This window comes from Bombina bombina, chromosome 1 (assembly GCF_027579735.1).
Source record: "Bombina bombina isolate aBomBom1 chromosome 1, aBomBom1.pri, whole genome shotgun sequence".
Lineage (NCBI taxonomy): Eukaryota > Metazoa > Chordata > Amphibia > Anura > Bombinatoridae > Bombina > Bombina bombina.
The window spans coordinates 305,306,891-305,328,700 of NC_069499.1; the positions used below are offsets into that span (position 1 = coordinate 305,306,891).

At 37.8% G+C, this 21,810-nt stretch overlaps 1 protein-coding gene across 1 annotated transcript in view; it reads left to right on the top strand.

Moving 5' to 3' along the window:
• The window catches only part of CLASP1 (cytoplasmic linker associated protein 1), a 905,754-nt gene that overhangs the window by 666,817 nt on the left and 217,127 nt on the right, over positions 1-21,810 (top strand). Inside the window, exon 27 of the mRNA XM_053712150.1 lies at positions 2,825-3,311. Coding sequence (XP_053568125.1) covers positions 2,825-3,311 — 487 coding nt within the window. The remainder of the gene's footprint in view (positions 1-2,824; positions 3,312-21,810) is intronic.

Sequence of the window (21,810 nt, forward strand, 5' to 3'; positions counted from 1 at the left end):
ATCAGGTCTGATAATTTATTTTCTTTAACTACAGTCACCACGGTATCATATGGTTTCTCCTATGCAAATATTCCTCCTTAACGTCGGTCGAATGACTGGGGTAGGCGGAGCCTGGGAGGGATCATGTGACCAGCTTTGCTGGGCTCTTTGCCATTTCCTGTTGGGGAAGAGAATATCCCACAAGTAAGGATGACGCCGTGGACCGGACACACCGTTGGAGAAAGTAATTTATCAGGTAAACATAAATTCTGTTTTTTCTTTTTCTCTTAGGTTGGGATAAAGGTTTACCTGAGTTCAATCATTCCCTTAATTTCTTTTTTTTTCTCTCCCAGGTTGAGTGTTCATCTCTTAAGAATAACCCTATTAAGCTACTTTTGTACTGCTGTTTATGAAAAGATCCCTGTAATATCTTGTATTCTCTTTTTTGGCCAATTGCAGTTGCATCTATGTTTATGTTTTGAGTTCTTGCATATGCTCAGGGAGAATTGACGACTCAAAGGTATAGGAAAGAAGTAAGAAAGAGAAGGGGAAAAAAGATTGTGCACGCTTGTTAGTGGAAACAAATTGGTAGGTTATATAGAGTTGCGTTCTTCCTTTTAACTTTTATCTATACCTGTCTAAGGACAGAGTTCTATATACTGCAATCCTTCTTGTTCTTAGGGGAAGGGGAGTCATTCTGACTTATAGATTAAGTGCGCATTGTCAGTAATTAAGAACAGATATCCTGCCTAGGGTTACTCCATTTATACAGTAATTTCTGCTACTGATTTGTCTGATCCTCCTTCCCTATTTCTGCTGTCCACGGCTGGTTAAGTTAGCCCTATTCACAGTCCTGGACTTTTTTGTTCTTTTTTTTAATTTATTTATTATTATTTTTTCCGGCACCGATCTCGTAAGCAATCTTATTTGTCCCGTACCCCCGGCACTTTCACTCCTTCACTCCCCCTCCTTGCACTTTTTTTTTTTTTTTACCTCACATCGGGAGTATTCTCCCCCTAGACTGACTAACTGCACAATTTTGTTCACTGACATAGTCACATGGATAAATTCCTTCACAACCACAATAGGACTCCCTCACCAGCTATGGCAGCAAGCATAGAGACAGGAGAATGACGAACACCTCAGACATCCCGGCTGAGATACACCCGGCCCCACCACTGCAACCTCTTCAATTGAAACCCCCGACATCCAAGTTCTGGTTACTAAAATTTCGGAGGCTCTGACACCCAAATTTGATTCACTCAAATTAGAGATCAGACAGGATATTAGTGTTATCCCAGGAAATTAGACAATTTGCCAATAGAATAAATAAAGTTGAGCAAAGGGTATCAGATCTTGAAGATCTTACTACAATGCATAGTTCTAATTTAGAAGCCACTAATCTTACCATCACTAAAATGCAGGCTAAACTAGAGGACCTTGAAAATCGTTCCTGAAGGAACAACATACGAATAATAGGGGTCCCAGAGGATAAGTCTTATGAAGACTTAAGTACCTTCATCTCAGTGTCACTAGCCCAACTTCTCAAAATTCCATCTGATCACCCTCACATAATTGTTGAGAGAGCACATAGGATAGGAAGGCCTTGGTCAGATAACAAAGGGAATCACAGGCCTAGACCTGTAATTGCAAAGTTACTGAACTTCCAAGATAAGGCCACCTTATTACATTATTTCCGTAAGAATCAGCCTATCACTATAGGGGAGTCTAAAATTCTCCTTTTTCAGGACTACTCAGTTGAGGCATCAACTAAAAGAAGGGCTCTAGCCCCAATTTGTACTAAACTGATACAGCATGGCTACTGCGCTGCGATCATTTATCCTTCTAAGTTGAAAATTATAGATGGAGATGATGCTCATACATTTGACACAACTCAAGAGGCAGAACATTTTTTGAAAGACTTGTATCTCCCAGGGGTTTAAATGATCTGTATAAGATTATTACCATATAATATTTAAGAATGGATTGTAGTTGTAACTGGGGTTTTCTTTTTTTAGTTGAGGGCTCCTTTCCTCCTTTTTTTTTTTTTTTTTTCTCCCCTCATTTTTGTTTGGTTCATATGAGCAATAGTTTCAATGGCTAATTTTAAAGTAGTCTCCTGGAATGTGGGTGGAATTACCACCCCCATTAAAAGGAAATTAGATTCTTACCTATCTGAGGAAAATTGGTACTGATATAGCATTTCTTCTAGAAACACATCTAACTTCTGATGAATCCTTAAAGCTTAAGTCCTCTTGGGTGAAAGATATTTTTTTTTCTTCAGGGATCGAAAGGAAGAGAGAGGGGTGGTTATCTTGGTAGGGAAGAGGATTGATCTGGAGTTGATTCACAGTGTGGCAGATCCGGAGGGAAGATATGTGATCTTAAAAGCAAGAATCTCTAAAACAATCTTTACACTTTGCAACATTTATGCACCCAGTACCTTTGCTCCAGAATTCTGGGTTAAGATTCAGGCAAAAATTTCTTCTCTCTCTGAGGGTCATTTGATCCTCGGGGGAGATTTTAATATGGCTCCACAGTGCCCACTGGACAGATTGAGACAAAACATTAAACAGATTAAACATAAAAGGGACAATTTAGAAGATAAGATGTTTAAAAGACTTATGCCAAATCTAGCAATTAAGGACGTATGGAGACTCTAGAACTCTGACTTAAGGGATTTTACCTGTCTATTCAAAGCCCACAAAATGCTGTCTAGGATCGACTTATTTCTAATAAACGAAAGTCTGTGTACATCAGAGGGGAAGGCAGGGATATTGCCCATCTTCCTATCAGACCACGGTCCTATTTTTTTTAAATTCCAGCTCAATCACTTTAAAAATAGATCTCCACGTTTTACCTTCCCCTCATTTCTCGCAACTGACTTCAAATGTAAGAATTGTCTTAAAGACAAATTTGGAGATTATATCCAATTTAATCGGGACTACATAGAGTGCCCCCATGGTTTTTGGGATGCTGCAAAGGCAGTTCTTAGGGGTGAAATCATAGCATATAGCTCTATGAGGGTTAGGAAAATCAGACTGAGAGAGAAAGAAATCATCAACTCTGTAATCAACTCATATAACCGCTTCTTGCTGGAGAAGACACCAGTTAGTTGGGCAAATTATATCAGGGCTAAAAATGCAAGAGATGCCTTTGCAGTGTTCCAGGAAACACAGAAAGATTTAAAACTTCAAGCAAGACTATACAGGTACGGAAATAAATCTGGCAAATTACTGGCTAATTTGGTCAAAAGGGACAAGAAGACATTTCTTATTGAAAGTATCCAACAGGAGGGTGCCACCCTCGATCAACCTGAAGAGATTTCGGAGGTATTTGTTAGGTACTATTAGGATCTTTATTCTCTTAAGAGCTCGAATCTTGCCCAATCTGACCACTTTTGGAGCAAAATTATATATCCTACAATTTCAACTGAAGCTGCTGAAACTCTTAATGCCCCGATTACCGAGAAGGAAATAACAAAGACTATTACAGATCTTGCTTTGATTAAAGTACCAGGCCCCGATGAATTACCTAATGAATTCTATAGAATTATGTCTTCTTAGATTACACCATACCTTAACAATCTATATAACAGTATGTATGTCAAGGGCGACCCAGTACCGACCTCTTTCTCTGCTTCTCATACAATTTTAATTCTTAAAGGGGGGAAAGATCCTTCATACAGACCCATAGCCCTCCTAAACACAGACTACAAAATCCTATGTTCAATTATTGCCCAGCGGCTTCAGTTAACACTCGCTAACATTATTCATACAGATCAAGCTGGGTTTCTGTATTGGCGTAATTCCTCAGCGAAAATCAGAGAAGCCCTGGTTGTTAGAGTACTTCAGGAGCCTTGGGTTGTCGGGGAGTGGTGGGGGGGGGAGAGGATTTTCTTGACTTAGCTATTATTTCAATTGATGCAGAGAAAGCATTCAATTCAATACATTATGACCATTTATTCACCTCATTAGCCAAGTTTGGCTTTAGGGGTGGGTTCCTCAATTTTATATGTAATTTGTATAAAGAACCATGTACAAGACTGATAGTCAATAATATTGTGTCTTCACCAATAGTATTGAAGAGGGGAACTCGCCAGGGGTGTCCTCTCTCCCCCTTACTCTTTGATGTCTCTATTGAACCTCTATCAATTATGGTCAGGCATCAACTAACAGGCATTAAAATAGGTAATCGGGAAATAAAAATTGCCCTATACGCGGATGATATACTCCTGAATTTATCAGATACTAAAACTAGTGTACCTACATTTTTGGAGATTGCTGTTCAATTTGGGTCCTTTTCAGGGTATAAGATTAATGCAGCAAAATCAGAATTATTATGGCTTAGCAGAAATAGCAACTCCCTCTCTAATATTCCCTTTAGACTGGCCAAAGATTCCTTTAAGTATTTGGGGATCTTTATTCCATCCACATCAGGGGATATTTATAATCTTAACAGACTTCCAATTCTAGCAAACATAAGGGAGAAACTTAAAAATTGGCAGACTTTACCTCTATCTATGTCGGGAATGATTTCCTTATTTAAAATAGTTCTTTTGCCAAAGCTTCTTTAAGTTCTTCAGAATACTCCAATAATTCTCCTAGGGAGGGATATTCGGTCTCTTAATGGTGCACTCAGCAAATTTTAATGGCAGGAAAAAAGACCTAGGATCTCTCTAAATAAACTCTCACTTTCAAAAGCATGTGGAGGCCTTTCAATGCCTGATATCCGTCTGTATAACTGTCTTTCTTGCGTGTATTGTGGTAGATTGGTTCTTTCACAGCAATTATGTGATGAATAACCCATTGGAGGTAAGCATCTGCAATCCTTACCTCCCAACAGCATTAGTACATTGTCCACCCAAAGAGTTACCAGCAGACATTAAAAGACTCAAAACTTTTTTCAATCCTCTGAAGGCCTGGTGGAAAATGGGCAATCTCCTTTCATTAGATTGTAAAGTCTCTCAGTACATGCCACTAATGGGAAATCCAAAATTCCCTGCAGGTCTAAATTCTGCTGTATTCAAGAAATGGCACGACCTAGGGCTAAATAGGTTAGTATACCTTATCGACAAAGAGAAAAAATGTGTCAAAACCTTTGAGGAAATAAAAACCGAATTTAATATAAACAATAAGGAATTTTTTGCATATCTGCAAAGTAGACATTTTGCCACAGAGTTAATGAGAGAGTCAAGCTGGTGTTGGGATTTGGGTAACCTGGAAAGTTGGCTTACACTGTTTAAAAACGGGCATATGTCCATCTCTCCGTGCTACCATCTCCTTGAATCCTGCAAAGGAGTCTCAATTTTAGAGAAAATTGTTGCAGATTGGAATCGGTTAATACCCTGCCAGCTACCTGGCGAGAGTCGCATGTTAAACTCCTGCACAATTCATATTTTACCCCTGAAAAAGGGTGTAAACTTCGTAATCTTAGTTTCAATAAATGTCCTAAATGTTTATTCCCAGCAGCAGACCTAATGCATATGTTATGGAACTGCCCCAAGATAAGACACCTTTGGTAGAATCTAGAGTTTTGGCTTAGTAAATCACTTAAAATCTCCCCTCCAAGGTTGACACATTCGCAGACTATATTTTGTTTAAAGGACCAAGACTGACAACAATTAAATGATAAAGTGGTAAACATGTCCATTCTTGCAGTTAGATACCTCATTTTCAAAAAATGGAAATTGAGAGTAATACCATCTATCTTAGAGGTTAAGAACAGTCTGAGAAAGCAATGCTTACTAGAACAAAGGGACACTAATCTAGATAATGAATCAGATATTAGACAATTGTTTTGTAAATGGTCAGCATTTATAAATGATATGATATTCCCGTTTAGAAACTCTGAGTTGGTACTTCTGGGTATTTGGTAATAACTTTGTAAGATGTCCCGCCCGTCCGCCCCTCTCTTTCTTTCATGTAATTAGCAAGAGTCCATGAGCTAGTGACGTATGGGATATACATTCCTACCAGGAGGGGCAAAGTTTCCCAAACCTTAAAATGCCTATAAATACACCCCTCACCACACCCACAATTCAGTTTTACAAACTTTGCCTCCGATGGAGGTGGTGAAGTAAGTTTGTGCTAGATTCTACGTTGAAATGCGCTCCGCAGCAAGTTGGAGCCCGGTTTTCTTCTCAGCGTGCAGTGAATGTCAGAGGGATGTGAGGAGAGTATTGCCTATTTGAATACAGTGATCTCCTTCTACGGGGTCTATTTCATAGGTTCTCTGTTATCGGTCGTAGAGATTCATCTCTTACCTCCCTTTTCAGATCGACGATATACTCTTATATATACCATTACCTCTGCTGATTCTCGTTTCAGTACTGGTTTGGCTTTCTACAAACATGTAGATGAGTGTCCTGGGGTAAGTAAATCTTATTTTCTGTGACACTCTAAGCTATGGTTGGGCACTTTGTTTATAAAGTTCTAAATATATGTATTCAAACATTTATTTGCCTTGACTCAGAATGTTCAACTTTCCTTATTTTTCAGACAGTCAGTTTCATATTTGGGATAATGCATTTGAATTAATCATTTTTTTCTTACCTTCAAAAATTTGACTCTTTTTTCCCTATGGGCTGTTAGGCTCGCGGGGGCTGAAAATGCTTCATTTTATTGCGTCATTCTTGGCGCAGACTTTTTTGGCGCAAAAATTCTTTTCCGTTTCCGGCGTCATACGTGTCGCCGGAAGTTGCGTCATTTTTTTGACGTTATTTTGCGCCAAAAATGTCGGCGTTCCGGATGTGGCGTCATTTTGGCGCCAAAAGCATTTCGGCGCCAAATAATGTGGGCGTCTTGTTTGGCGCTAAAAAAATATGGGCGTCGCTTTTGTCTCCACATTATTTAAGTCTCATTATTTATTGCTTCTGGTTGCTAGAAGCTTGTTCACTGGCATTTTTTTCCCATTCCTGAAACTGTCATTTAAGGATTTTGATCAATTTGCTTTATATGTTGTTTTTTCTATTACATATTGCAAGATGTTCCACGTTGCAACTGAGTCAGAAGTTACTTCAGGAAAATCACTGCCCGGGGCTGGAGCTACCAAGCTAAGTGTATCTGCTATAAATTTTTGGTATCTGTTTCTCCAGCTGTTGTTTGTATTGCATGTCATGACAAACTTATTAATGCAGATAAAATTTCCTTTAGTACTGTTATATTACCTGTTGCTGTTCCGTCAACATTTAATTTTCAGAGTGTTCCTGATAAACATAAGAGATTTTATTTTTTAAATCCATTTAGAAGGCTATGTCTGTTATTTCTCCTTCTAGTTTACATAAAAGTCTTTTAAAAACTTCTCTTTTTTCAGATGAATTTTTAAATGAACATCATCGTTCTGATACTGATAATGGTTCTTCTGGTTCAGAAGTTTCTGTCTCAGAGGTTGATGCTGTTAAATCTTTGTATTTGTTCAAGATGGAATTTATTCGTTCTTTATTTAAAGAAGTATTAATTGCTTTAGATATAGAGGATTCTGGTCCTCTTGATACTAAATCTAAACGTTTAAATAGGGTTTTTAAATCTCCTGTATTTATTCCAGAAGTGTTTAATCTCCCTGATGCTTTCTCTGAAGTAATTTCCAGGGAATGGAATAATTTGGGTAATTCTTTTACTCCTTCTAAACGTTTAAGCAATTATATTCTGTGCCATCTGACAGATTAGAGTTTTTTGGGACAAAATCCCTAAGGTTTGGGGCTGTCTCTATTCCTGCTAAAATGTACTACTATTCTTACGGCAGATAGTACTAAATTTAAGGATCCTTTAGAAAAGAAAATTGAATCCTTTCTAAGAAAAGTTTACTTATGTTTAGGTAATCTTCTTAGACCTGCTATATTTTTACCGGATGTTGCTGCAGCTTCATCTTTTTGGTTAGAAGTTTTAGCGCAACAAGTAACAGATAATAATTTTATAGCATTATTTTTATTCTATAACATGCTAATAATTTTATTGGTGATACCATCTTTTGATATCATTTGAGTTGATGTCAGGTATATGTCTCTAGCTATTTTAGCTAGAAAAGCTTTATGGATTTAACTTGGAATGCTGATATGTCTTCTAAGTTAACTTTGTTTTTCCCTTTCTTTCCAGGGTAATAATCTTTTTTTCGTTCTTTTTCTCATAATAAGGAACAAAAGCCTGATCCTTCATCCTCAGGAGCGGTATCAGTTTGGAAACTATTTCCAGTTTGGAATATATCCAAGCCTTATAGAAACCTATAGTCAGCTCCTAAGTACCCATGAAGGTGCGGCCCTTTTTCCAGTTCAGCTGGTATGGGGCAGATTACGTTTTCTTCAAAGGAGTTTGGATCAATTCCGTTCTCAATCTCTGGTTTCAGAACATTGTTTCAGAAAGGTACAGAATTGGCTTCAGTTAAGGCCTCCTGCTAAGAGATTTTTTTCTTTCCCGTGTCCCAGTTAACACAGCAAGGCTCAGCATTTCTGAAATGTGTTTCAGATCTAGAGTTGGCTGGAGTAATTATGCCAGTTCCAGTTCTGGAACAGGGGCTAGGGTTTCATTTTATCTCTTCATTGTACCAAAGAAGGTCAATTCCTTCAGTCCAGTTCCGGATCTATCAATATTGAATCATTATGTATACCAACATTCAAGATGGTTACTGTAGGACTATTCTGCCTTTTGTTTAGCCAGGGCATTTTATGTCTACAATAGATTTGCAGGATGTGTATCTGCATATTCCGATTCATTCAGATCATTTTTAGTGTTTGAGATTCTCTTTTTAGACAAGCATTACCAGTTTTGTGGCTCTACCGTTTGGCCTAGCCTCAGTTCCAAGAATTTTTTTCAAAGATTCTCGCTGCCCTACTTTCTGTATTCAGAGAACAGGGTTTTGGTATTTCCTTATTTGAACGATTATCTTGGTATTTGCTCAGTCTTCTCATTCGAAGAATCTCATGCGATTCGACTTGTGTTGTTTCTTCAAGATCATGGTTGGAGGATCAATTTACCAAAAAGTTCATTGATTCCTCAGTCAAGGGTAACCTTTCTGGGTTTCCAGATAGATTCAGTGTCAATGACTCTGTCTTTAACAGACAAGAGACGTCTAAAATTGTTTTCAGCTTGTCGAAACCGTCAGTCACAATCATTCCCTTCGGTAACCTTATGCATGGAAATTCTAGGTCTTATGACTGCTGCATTGGACGCAATCCCCTTTGCTCGTTTTTCACATGCGACCTCTTCAGCTCTGTATGCTGAATCAATGGTGCAAGGATTACACAAAGATATCTCAATTTATATCTTTAAAACCGATTGTTCGACACTCTCTAACGTGGTGGACAGATCACCATCGTTTAATTCAGGGGGCTTCTTTTGTGCTTCCGACCTGGACTGTAATTTCAACAGATACAAGTCTCACAGGTTGGGGAGCTGTGTGGGGATCTCTGTCGGCACAAGGAGTTTGGGAATCTCAGGAGGTGAGATTACCGATAAATATTTTTGAACTCCGTGCAATTTTCAGAGCTCTTCAGTTTTGGCCTCTTCTGTAGAGAGAATCGTTCATCAAGGAGCGACTCACAGTCCTCTGGCTATGAAAGAAGTATCTCAAATTTTTTGGTTTAGGCGGAATCCAGCTCCTGTCTAATCTCTGCGGTTCATATCCCAGGTGTAGACAATTGGGAAGCGGATTATCTCAGTCGCCAAACGTTGCATCAGGTTGTTCAAATGTGGGAACTTCCAGAAATAGATCTGATGGCGTCTCATCTAAACAAGAAACTTCCCAGATATCTGTCCAGATCCCGGGATCCTTAGGCGGAGGCAGTGGATGCATTATCACTTCCTTGGAAGTATCATCCTGCCTATATCTTTCCGCCTCTAGTTCTTCTTCCAAGAGTAATCTCCAAGATTCTGAAGGAATGCTCGTTTGTTCTGCTGGTAGCTCCGGCATGGCCTTACAGGTTTGGTATGCGGATCTTGTCCGGATGGCCTCTTGCCAACCGTGGACTCTTCCGTTAGACCAGACCTTCTGTCACAAGGTCCTTTTTTCCATCAGGATCTGAAATCCTTAAATTTAAAGGTATGGCGATTGAACGCTTGATTCTGGTCAAAGAGGTTTCTCTGACTCTGTGATTAATTCTATGTTACAGGCTCGTAAATCTGTATCTAGAGAGATATATTATAGAGTCTGGAAGACTTATATTTTTTGGTGTCTTTCTCATCATTTTTCTTGGCATTCTTTTAGAATACCGAGAATTTTACAGTTTCTTCAGGATGGTTTAGATAAGGGTTTGTCTGCAAGTTCCTTGAAAGGACAAATCTCTGCTCTTTCTGTTCTTTTTCACAGAAAGATTGCTATTCTTCCTGATATTTATTGTTTTGTACAAGCTTTGGTTCGTATAAAACCTGTCATTAAGTCAATTTCTCCTCCTTGGAGTTTGAATTTGGTTCTGGGAGCTCTTCAAGCTCCTCCCTTTGAACCTATGCATTCATTGGTCATTAAATTACTTTCTTGGAAAGTTTTGTTCCTTTTGGCCATCTCTTCTGCCAGAAGAGTTTCTGAATTATCTGCTCTTTCTTGTGAGTCTCCTTTTCTGATTTTTCATCAGGATAAGGCGGTGTTGCGAACTTCTTTTGAATTTTTACCTAAAGTTGTGAATTCCAACAACATTAGTAGAGAAATTGTGGTTCCTTCATTATGTCCTAATCCTAAGAATTCTAAGGAGAAATCATTGCATTCTTTGGATGTTGTTAGAGCTTTGAAATATTATGTTGAAGCTACTAAGTCTTTCCGAAAGACTTCTAGTCTATTTGTTATCTTTTCCGGTTCTAGAAAAGGCCAGAAAGCTTCTGCCATTTCTTTGGCATCTTGGTTGAAATCTTTAATTCATCTTGCCTATGTTGAGTCGGGTAAAACTCCGCCTCAGAGGATTACAGCTCATTCTACCAGGTCAGTTTCTACTTCCTGGGCATTTAGGAATGAAGCTTCGGTTGATCACATTTGCAAAGCTGCAACTTGGTCCTCTTTGCATATTTTTTCTAAATTCTACCATTTTGATGTATTTTCTTCTTCTGAAGCAGTTTTTGGTAGAAAAGTACTTCAGGCAGCGGTTTCAGTCTGAATCTTCTGCTTATGTTTTTTATTAAACTTTATTTTGGGTGTGGATTATTTTCAGCAGGAATTGGCTGTCTTTATTTTATCCCTCCCTCTCTAGTGACTCTTGTGTGGAAAGATCCACATCTTGGGTAATCATTATCCCATACGTCACTAGCTCATGGACTCTTGCTAATTACATGAAAGAAAACATAATTTATGTAAGAACTTACCTGATAAATTCATTTCTTTCATATTAGCAAGAGTCCATGAGGCCCTCCCTTTTTGTGGTGGTTATGATTTTTTTGTATAAAGCACAATTATTCCAATTCCTTATTTTATATGCTTTCGCACTTTATCACCCCACTTCTTGGCTATTCGTTAAACTGAATTGTGGGTGTGGTGAGGGTGTATTTATAGGCATTTTAAGGTTTGGGAAACTTTGCCCCTCCTGGTAGGAATGTATATCCCATACGTCACTAGCTCATGGACTCTTGCTAATATGAAAGAAATGAATTTATCAGGTAAGTTCTTACATAAATTATGTTTTCTTCTACTCCCTGAACCCTCCACCCTTTTTCTTTTTCCTTTGATCCCTGAACTAACTTTTTTTTTTGTTTTTTTTTCTTTCCCTCTTTTTTTGGGTTAATTGGGTTAAGGATATAATAGAAACTGTTCTTAGCAGTACATAGCAGAAGTATAAGTTCAATTCAAGGGCCAGGTTACTTTTCTTTATAATTATTACGATTCAATATAATTGTAATAGTACAAGTATTGGCTTTTTTTGACTGATGGCCTTACAAGGCGCAAATTGTTTTTTTTGTACTGCTGGATCTAAAATAAATAAAAAAGTTAAAAATAAATAAATAAAAAATAAATAAAAAAGTCATGTTCTATCCAATCCATTGAAAGGAACATTCCAGCCAAAATTGGAATCCATATGGATGCATTTCATTTTTAAATAGAAGTATTTGTGCAATATAGATATATTAGCAAAAATGCTCCTGTTTCAAAAGTGTAATTGTAGTTTTGTCATATCTATAACACATATTTTACATATATTGTTCTTTAACATATATGCCTTTAGTGATCAGATGCAATTTTTTTAAATTGATTAGAGTCTAAGATTTTGTAGACGCAGAGTTAAATTTTTTCCAACAAATATTTTGGTGACTTATTCAAAGGCCATGTTCCAAAATAGATATTATATTGCTATTGCTTTATTTTTTGAATTATGAACACAAAAATGTCAGATTTGGAACTAAGAATTGGCCTGCTCTAAATTAGTTTTTTTTTGTCCTATTAGAGATTAAGAAGCTTAAAGGGACATGACACAATAGAGAATACAATTTTAAACTACTTTCCAATTTACTTCTATTATTTAATTAGCTTTTTTCTCTTGTTATCCTTTGGTGAAAGATTTATCTTGGCAAGCTCAGGCGCAGCAGAGAACCTAGGTTCTAGCTGTTGATTGGTGGCTGAATAAATATATCTATTGATATTGGCTCACCCATGAGTTCAGTTAGAAACCATTAGTGCATTGCTGCTTCTTCAACAAATGATACCAAGAGAATGAAACAAATTAGATTATAGAAGTAAATTAGAAAGTTGTTTAAAATTGTATTTTCTAACTGAATCAGGAGAGAAATAAAAATTGGGTTTCATGTCCCTTTAATTTATAAAAGTTTTGAAAAAGTTTTATGCTATGATAGTAGCCTATGAAAGTTTGTTTCTAAAATACAAATACGCTTTGAGAAATAAAAACAAGTTTGTGCTTTTTTAATAAATGGCAATTTAATTATATTTTTTCTTGTAATATTATGTTTTTATCTTTATATTATGTTACTCTGTGGCACAGAGCATTATAGGGGGAGTATAAGAAAGATGCACAGTTTATGTGGTTTGATCTGCTCTTCTGGAATCTTCTAGGAGCAGAATATAATATCTTACATTTATTTATCTTTGTATTATAGGACATTTTTTTTTTATTATTTTTTTTTTAAAGAAATGTTGCGTAAATGTTGAAATTTTACTGTGTTCATTACGTAATGTCTGGATTATATTGTATTTGATCTGATTTTATTTGAGCATGTGAAATAAATGCATTTGGCCTTGATATGTTTTAATGCCATTATAAAATGTGTCCCTCTATTTTAATTAGTTTTTTTGGTTGCATTAACCTAAATATAGACTAAGTATTCTGCAACAATCATTCCACCTAATGTTTACTTGGTTTAATGCCATCAGTACAACATGATCCTAATGTTCTTACCTCTGTTTTCAAAATAGTTAACTTTGCTTTTGTTTATTTTGAAATACAAAATAAGGTGTGTTGCTAGGGATTTCTTAATGCTGTCAATGACTCGGTTCACATATTATCATGGACTTTTAAGTGCAAGCCTGTAATTGGGAAAACATAGTGGCATCATTTTATGTATCGGAGGCCTTTCCAGTGATCGTAAATCTACTGATTTGCTCATTTCAAAAAAGTGAATTCATTGTAGTTTTTCCTCTAACCCATGTTATATTTTGTAACTCTTGTTCATATTGCACGTGTTCCTTACCTTTTGTAGTAGATTTTATTTTACCTGTATTAACTCATAATTACAAGTCTGTGACCAATATTAAGCCAACAAATGTGTTAAACCAGAAACCCCTCAATCCCCTGCCCACTTCTTTTTTTGGTTTGGAGAAGGTAGCTACCTATTTCTTCACTTCATATGTAAATGGATAACTATGACCTCTCCATTTTGATGATCTACAAGGCTGCTTTTTAGGTTATTCTTCTTTATCGCTGATAACTATATATCAGTCATACAATAGTCACAACGCCATAAAATACGCTGTTTCTTTCATGTAATTAGCAAGAGTCCATGAGCTAGTGACGTATGGGATATACATTCCTACCAGGAGGGGCAAAGTTTCCCAAACCTTAAAATGCTTATAAATACACCCCTCACCACACCCACAAATCAGTTTTACAAACTTTGCCTCCCGTGGAGGTGGTGAAGTAAGTTTGTGCTAGATTCTACGTTGATATGCGCTCAGCAGCAGGTTGGAGCCCGGTTTTCCTGTCAGCGTGCAGTGAATGTCAGAGGGATGTGAGGAGAGTATTGCCTATTTGAATGCAATGATCTCCTTCTACGGGGTCTATTTCATAGGTTCTCTGTTATCGGTCGTAGAGATTCATCTCTTACCTCCCTTTTCAGATCGACGATATACTCTTATATATACCATTACCTCTGCTGATTTTCGTTTCAGTACTGGTTTGGCTTTCTACAAACATGTAGATGAGTGTCCTGGGGTAAGTAAATCTTATTTTCTGTGACACTCTAAGCTATGGTTGGGCACTTTTTTATAAAGTTCTAAATATATGTATTCAAACATTTATTTGCCTTGACTCAGGATGTTCAACATTCCTTATTTTCAGACAGTCAGTTTCATATTTGGGATAATGCATTTGAATCAATCATTTTTTTCTTACCTTAAAAAATTTGACTTTTTCCCTGTGGGCTGTTAGGCTCGCGGGGGCTGAAAATGCTTCATTTTATTACGTCATTCTGGCGCGGACTTTTTTGGCGCAAAAAATCTTTTCTGTTTCCGGCGTCATACGTGTCGCCGGAAGTTGCGTCATTTTTTTGACGTTCTTTTGCGCCAAAAATGTCGGCGTTCCGGATGTGGCGTCATTTTTGGCGCCAAAAGCATTTAGCCGCCAAATAATGTGGGCGTTTTATTTTGGCGCTAAAAAAATATGGGCGGCGCTTTTGTCTCCACATTATTTAAGTCTCATTTTTCATTGCTTCTAGTTGCTAGAAGCTTGTTCCTTGGCATTTTTTCCCATTCCTGAAACTGTCATTTAAGGAATTTGATCAATTTTGCTTTTTATGTTGTTTTTTCTCTTACATATTGCAAGATGTCTCACGTTGCATCTGAGTCAGAAGATACTTCAGGAAAATCGCTGTCTGGTGCTGGAACTACCAAAGCTAAGTGTATCTGCTGTAAACTTTTGGTAGCTGTTCCTCCAGCTGCTGTTTGTACTAATTGTCATGACAAACTTGTTAATGCAGATAATATTTCCTTTAGTAATGTACTGTTGCAGTTCCATCAACATCTAATGTTCAGAGTGTTCCTGATAACATAAGAGATTTTGTTTCTGAATCCATCAAGAAGGCTATGTCTGTTATTCCTCCTTCTAGTAAACATAAAAAATCTTTTAAAACTTCTCTTTATACAGATGAATTTTTAAATGAACATCATCATTCTGATTCTAATGACTCTTCTAGTTCAGAGGATTCTGTCTCAGAGGTTGATACTGATAAATCTTCATATTTATTTAAAATGGAATTTATTCGTTCTTTACTTAAAGAAGTACTAATTGCTTTAGAAATTGAGGATTCTGGTCCTCTTGATACTAAATCTAAACGTTTAGATAAGGTCTTTAAATCTCCTGTGGTTATTCCAGAAGTTTTTCCTGTTCCTGGTGCTATTTCTGAAGTAATTTCCAGAGAATGGAATAATTTGGGTAATTCATTTACTCCTTCTAAACGTTTTAAGCAATTATATCCTGTGCCGTCTGATAGATTAGAATTTTGGGACAAAATCCCTAAAGTTGATGGGGCTATTTCTACCCTTGCTAAACGTACTACTATTCCTACGTCAGATGGTACTTCGTTTAAGGATCCTTTAGATAGGAAAATTGAATCCTTTCTAAGAAAAGCTTATCTGTGTTCAGGTAATCTTCTTAGACCTGCTATATCATTGGCTGATGTTGCTGCAGCTTCAACTTTTTGGTTGGAAACTTTAGCGCAACAAGTAACAGATCATGATTCTCATAATATTATTATTCTTCTGCAACATGCTAATAATTTTATCTGTGATGCCATTTTTGATATTATCAGAGTTGATGTCAGGTTTATGTCTCTAGCTATTTTAGCTAGAAGAGCTTTATGGCTTAAAACTTGGAATGCTGATATGTCTTCTAAATCGACTCTACTTTCCATTTCTTTCCAGGGTAACAAATTATTTGGTTCTCAGTTGGATTCTATTATCTCAACTGTTACTGGTGGGAAAGGAACTTTTTTACCACAGGATAAAAGATCTAAGGGTAAAAACAGGGCTAATAATCGTTTTCGTTCCTTTCGTTTCAACAAAGAACAAAAGCCTGATCCTTCTTCCTCAGGAGCAGTTTCAGTTTGGAAACCATCTCCAGTCTGGAATAAATCCAAGCCTTCTAGAAAAGCAAAGCCAGCTTCTAAGTCCACATGAAGGTGCGGCCCTTATTCCAGCCCAGCTGGTAGGGGGCAGGTTACGTTTTTTCAAAGAAATTTGGATCAATTCTGTTCACAATCTTTGGATTCAGAACATCGTTTCAGAAGGGTACAGAATTGGTTTCAAGATAAGACGACCTGCAAAGAGATTTTTTCTTTCCCGTGTCCCAGTAAACCCAGCGAAAGCTCAAGCATTTCTGAAATGTTTCAGATCTAGAGTTGGCTGGAGTAATTATGCCAGTTCCAGTTCTGGAACAGGGGCTGGGGTTTTATTCGAATCTCTTCATTGTACCAAAGAAGGAGAATTCCTTCAGACCAGTTCTGGATCTAAAAATATTGAATCGTTATGTAAGGATACCAACATTCAAAATGGTAACTGTAAGGACTATCTTGCCTTTTGTTCAGCCAAGGGCATTATATGTCTACAATAGATTTACAGGATGCATATCTGCATATTCAGATTCATCCAGATCACTATCAGTTCCTGAGATTCTCTTTCCTGGACAAGCATTACCAGTTTGTGGCTCTGCCGTTTGGCCTAGCTACAGCCCCAAGAATTTTTACAAAGGTTCTCGGTGCCCTTCTGTCTGTAATCAGAGAACAGGGTATTGTGGTATTTCCTTATTTGGACGATATCTTGGTACTTGCTCAGTCTTTACATTTTGCAGAATCTCATACAAATCGACTTGTGTTGTTTCTTCAAGATCATGGTTGGAGGATCAATTTACTAAAAAGTTCATTGATTCCTCAGACAAGGGTAAACTTTTTGGGTTTCCAAATAGATTCAGTGTCCATGACTCTGTCTTTGACAGAAAAGAGACGTCTAAAATTGATTTCAGCTTGTCGAAACCTTCAGTCACAATCATTCCCTTCGGTAGCCTTATGCATGGAAATTCTAGGTCTTATGACTGCTGCATCGGACGCGATCCCCTTTGCTCATTTTCACATGCGGCCTCTTCAGCTCTGTATGCTGAATCAATGGTGCAGGGATTACACAAAGATATCTCAATTAATATCTTTAAAACCGATTGTACGACACTCTCTGACGTGGTGGACAGATCACCATCGTTTAATTCAGGGGGCTTCTTTTGTTCTTCCGACCTGGACTGTAATTTCAACAGATGCAAGTACAGGTTGGGGAGCTGTGTGGGGGTCTCTGACGGCACAAGGAGTTTGGGAATCTCAGGAGGTGAGATTACCGATCAATATTTTGGAACTCCGTGCAATTTTCAGAGCTCTTCAGTCTTGGCCTCTTCTCAAGAGAGAATCGTTCATTTGTTTTCAGACAGACAATGTCACAACTGTGGCATACATCAATCATCAAGGAGGGACTCACAGTCCTCTGGCTATGAAAGAAGTATCTCGAATTCTGGTTTGGGCGGAATCCAGCTCCTGTCTAATCTCTGCGGTTCATATTCCAGGAATAGACAATTGGGAAGCAGATTATCTCAGTCGCCAAACGTTACATCCGGGCGAATGGTCTCTTCACCCAGAGGTATTTCTTCAGATTGTTCAAATGTGGGAACTTCCAGAAATAGATCTGATGGCTTCTCATCTAAACAAGAAACTTCCCAGGTATCTGTCCAGATCCCGGGATCCTCAGGCGGAGGCAGTGGATGCATTATCACTTCCTTGGAAGTATCATCCTGCCTATATCTTTCCGCCTCTAGTTCTTCTTCCAAGAGTAATCTCCAAGATTCTGAAGGAATGCTCGTTTGTTCTGCTGGTAGCTCCGGCATGGCCTCACAGGTTTTGGTATGCGGATCTTGTCCAGATGGCCTCTTGTCAACCGTGGACTCTTCCGTTAAGACCAGACCTGTCGCAAGGTCCTTTTTTCCATCAGGATCTCAAATCCTTAAATTTAAAGGTATGGAGATTGAACGCTTGATTCTTGGTCAAAGAGGTTTCTCTGACTCTGTGATTAATACTATGTTACAGGCTCGTAAATCTGTATCTAGAGAGATATATTATAGAGTCTGGAAGACTTATATTTCTTGGTGTCTTTCTCATCATTTTTCCTGGCATTCTTTTAGAATTCCGAGAATTTTACAGTTTCTTCAGGATGGTTTAGATAAAGGTTTGTCCGCAAGTTCCTTGAAAGGTCAAATTTCTGCTCTTTCTGTTCTTTTTCACAGAAAGATTGCTAATCTTCCTGATATTCATTGTTTTGTACAAGCCTTGGTTCGTATAAAACCTGTCATTAAGTCAATTTCTCCTCCTTGGAGTTTGAATTTGGTTCTGGGGGCTCTTCAAGCTCCTCCGTTTGAACCTATGCATTCTTTGGACATTAAATTACTTTCTTGGAAAGTTTTGTTCCTTTTGGCCATCTCTTCTGCCAGAAGAGTCTCTGAATTATCTGCTCTTTCTTGTGAGTCTCCTTTTCTGATTTTTCATCAGGATAAGGCGGTGTTGCGAACTTCTTTTGAATTTTTGCCTAAGGTTGTGAATTCCAACAACATTAGTAGAGAAATTGTGGTTCCTTCATTATGTCCTAATCCTAAGAATTCTAAGGAGAAATCGTTGCATTCTTTGGATGTTGTTAGAGCTTTGAAATATTATGTTGAAGCTACTAAGTCTTTCCGAAAGACTTCTAGTCTATTTGTTATCTTTTCCGGTTCTAGAAAAGGCCAGAAAGCTTCTGCCATTTCTTTGGCATCTTGGTTGAAATCTTTAATTCATCATGCTTATGTCGAGTCGGGTAAAACTCCGCCTCAAAGGATTACAGCTCATTCTACTAGGTCAGTTTCTACTTCCTGGGCGTTTAGGAATGAAGCTTCAGTTGATCAGATTTGCAAAGCAGCAACTTGGTCTTCTTTGCATACTTTTACTAAATTCTACCATTTTGATGTGTTTTCTTCTTCTGAAGCAGTTTTTGGTAGAAAAGTACTTCAGGCAGCGGTTTCAGGTTGAATCTTCTGCTCTTTTTTTCAATAAACTTTATTTTGGGTGTGGATTATTTTCAGCAGGAATTGGCTGTCTTTATTTTATCCCTCCCTCTCTAGTGACTCTTGCGTGGAAAGATCCACATCTTGGGTAGTCATTATCCCATACGTCACTAGCTCATGGACTCTTGCTAATTACATGAAAGAAAACATAATTTATGTAAGAACTTACCTGATAAATTCATTTCTTTCATATTAGCAAGAGTCCATGAGGCCCACCCTTTTTTGTGGTGGTTATGATTTTTTGTATAAAGCACAATTATTCCAATTCCTTATTTTTTTATGCTTTCGCACTTTTTTCTTATCACCCCACTTCTTGGCTATTCGTTAAACTGATTTGTGGGTGTGGTGAGGGGTGTATTTATAGGCATTTTAAGGTTTGGGAAACTTTGCCCCTCCTGGTAGGAATGTATATCCCATACGTCACTAGCTCATGGACTCTTGCTAATATGAAAGAAATGAATTTATCAGGTAAGTTCTTACATAAATTGTTTTTTGGACTGCTACATGCTGCATCTCGCCTCAAGCCATACCGTCTAGGTCTTCTCACATGGATCTTCAAGTTTTCAAGTAACCAACGGTTTTAAACTGTGTTTTCTCCTCACAGGATATAGGGAGTGTATTAGGTTTTAAAACAAGCTTTTCATAAGCATGTTAACCCTTTGAGTGCTAAGCTGAATTTAATATTTTTCTGTTTTTTACTATTTTCAAAAAACATTTTTTTTTTACTTTTTTATTTTCCCCCCCAGATCCCCAAGACTTATACCATTGGAAAGGTTAGATGAGTACCTTTTTAATGATGGGTCTTCCAACTGTAGCTGCTTAGATCCCTGAGATACAGGTTTCTAAGCAGCATGCCCCCTTTCCCTATACTTTGTATTGACAATTTTAAATAAAGTGGCGCGGTGACGTCACCGCACGTAACGGGAAGCCTGTACTATGCAGGCCCGATCGCCGGGGTAGGAGCGGGTGGGGGCCCCCAGATTGCAAAAAAGGGAGTTGAGTGCTAATGCTGCTCTGAGCCGTCATTAGCACTCAAGTGGAGAGAACTAATTCTCAGCTGTTTTGCATCCTTCACTTGTAACCTCTGCAGGACCAGTAAATACAGTATATTTGCATGATCATCAAATGCATGATAAAAGACAATGCAATAGCACTTAGTCTGAACTTCAAACGAGTTGTAGATTTTGTTCTGACACATTTCAAAGTTATTTCTATTTCCACTCCCCCTGTACCATGTGATAGCCATCAGCCAATCAACAAATGTATATGCTGTGAATTCTTGCACATGCTTAGTATGAGCTGGTGACTCAAAAAAATTAAATATAAACAGACTGCACATTTGGTTAATGAAGTAAATTGGAAAGTTGTTTAAAATTGCATTTGAATCATGAACGCTTAAAGTGAATGTAAAGTTTCATGAATACGTGCCTAGTTTTTAAAAATACTCTTAAAAACGGGCCATTTCATTCATGAAACTTTACAGCGTTTTTTTTTTTTGTTTTTTTTTTTAAATACCTTTTCTTTAGCAAACAAATCCTCCACCCGCAGCTCCTCTGTACTTAGCACTTCAATGACGAAACCGGCTTTCCCCAATCACGGAGTGGCCTCACGAGATGGACGTTCTGGGGTGCATGCCGTGATTAGAGGAAGCTGGTTTCGTCATTGATGAGGTAAGTAAAGAGGAGCTACAGGCATCGCCGGTCCGGGTTTGCTAAAGAATAGGTAAGTATTTTTTTTAAAACGCTGTAAAGTTTAATGAATGAAAGTGCCCCTGTTTTTAATAGTATTTTTACATTCACTTTTAATTTTGACTTTAGTGTCCCTTTAAGTCTCGCACCAGACCATAGCTTTTTCATAGTGGCTCTTATTTCTTCTACATTGGTGTATCCGGTCCACGGCTTCATCCTTACTTGTGGGATATTCTCATTCCCTACAGGAAGTGGCAAAGAGAGCACACAGCATAGCGGTCCATATAGCTCCCCCTCTGGCTCCGCCCCCCAGTCATTCTCTTTGCCGCTCTGAACAAGTAGCATCTCCACGGGGGTGGTAAAGAGTATGTGGTGTTAGTTGTAGTTTTTATTTCTTCTATCAAGAGTTTGTTATTTTAAAATAGTGCCGGTTTGTACTATTTACTCTACAACAGAAAGTGATGAAGATTTCTGTTAAAAGAGGAGTATGATTTTAGCACCAGTAACTAAAATCCATTGCTGTTCCCACGCAGGACTGTTGAAACCAGAGAACTTCAGTTGGGGGGAACAGTTTGCAGGCTTATCTGCTTCAGGTATGATCAGTCATTTTTCTAACAAGACCAAGTAATGCTAGAAGACTGTCAGTTATCCCTTCTGGGATAGGTAAGCCATTTTCTTAGACTCAGTAACAGAATTAAGGCTTATAACTAGGGCTCTATGCTGGTTGACACTATTGTGGGCTAAGTCGATTACTTTTTATCATGTTTATGTGACATTTTGACAAATATTTTTATTGGGGTAATAAAGAGACAAAGTACAGACATAGTAGATAGGGCAATATCTCAAACAGAAACATAAGCATGACATTATTCCAGCATTCGGACA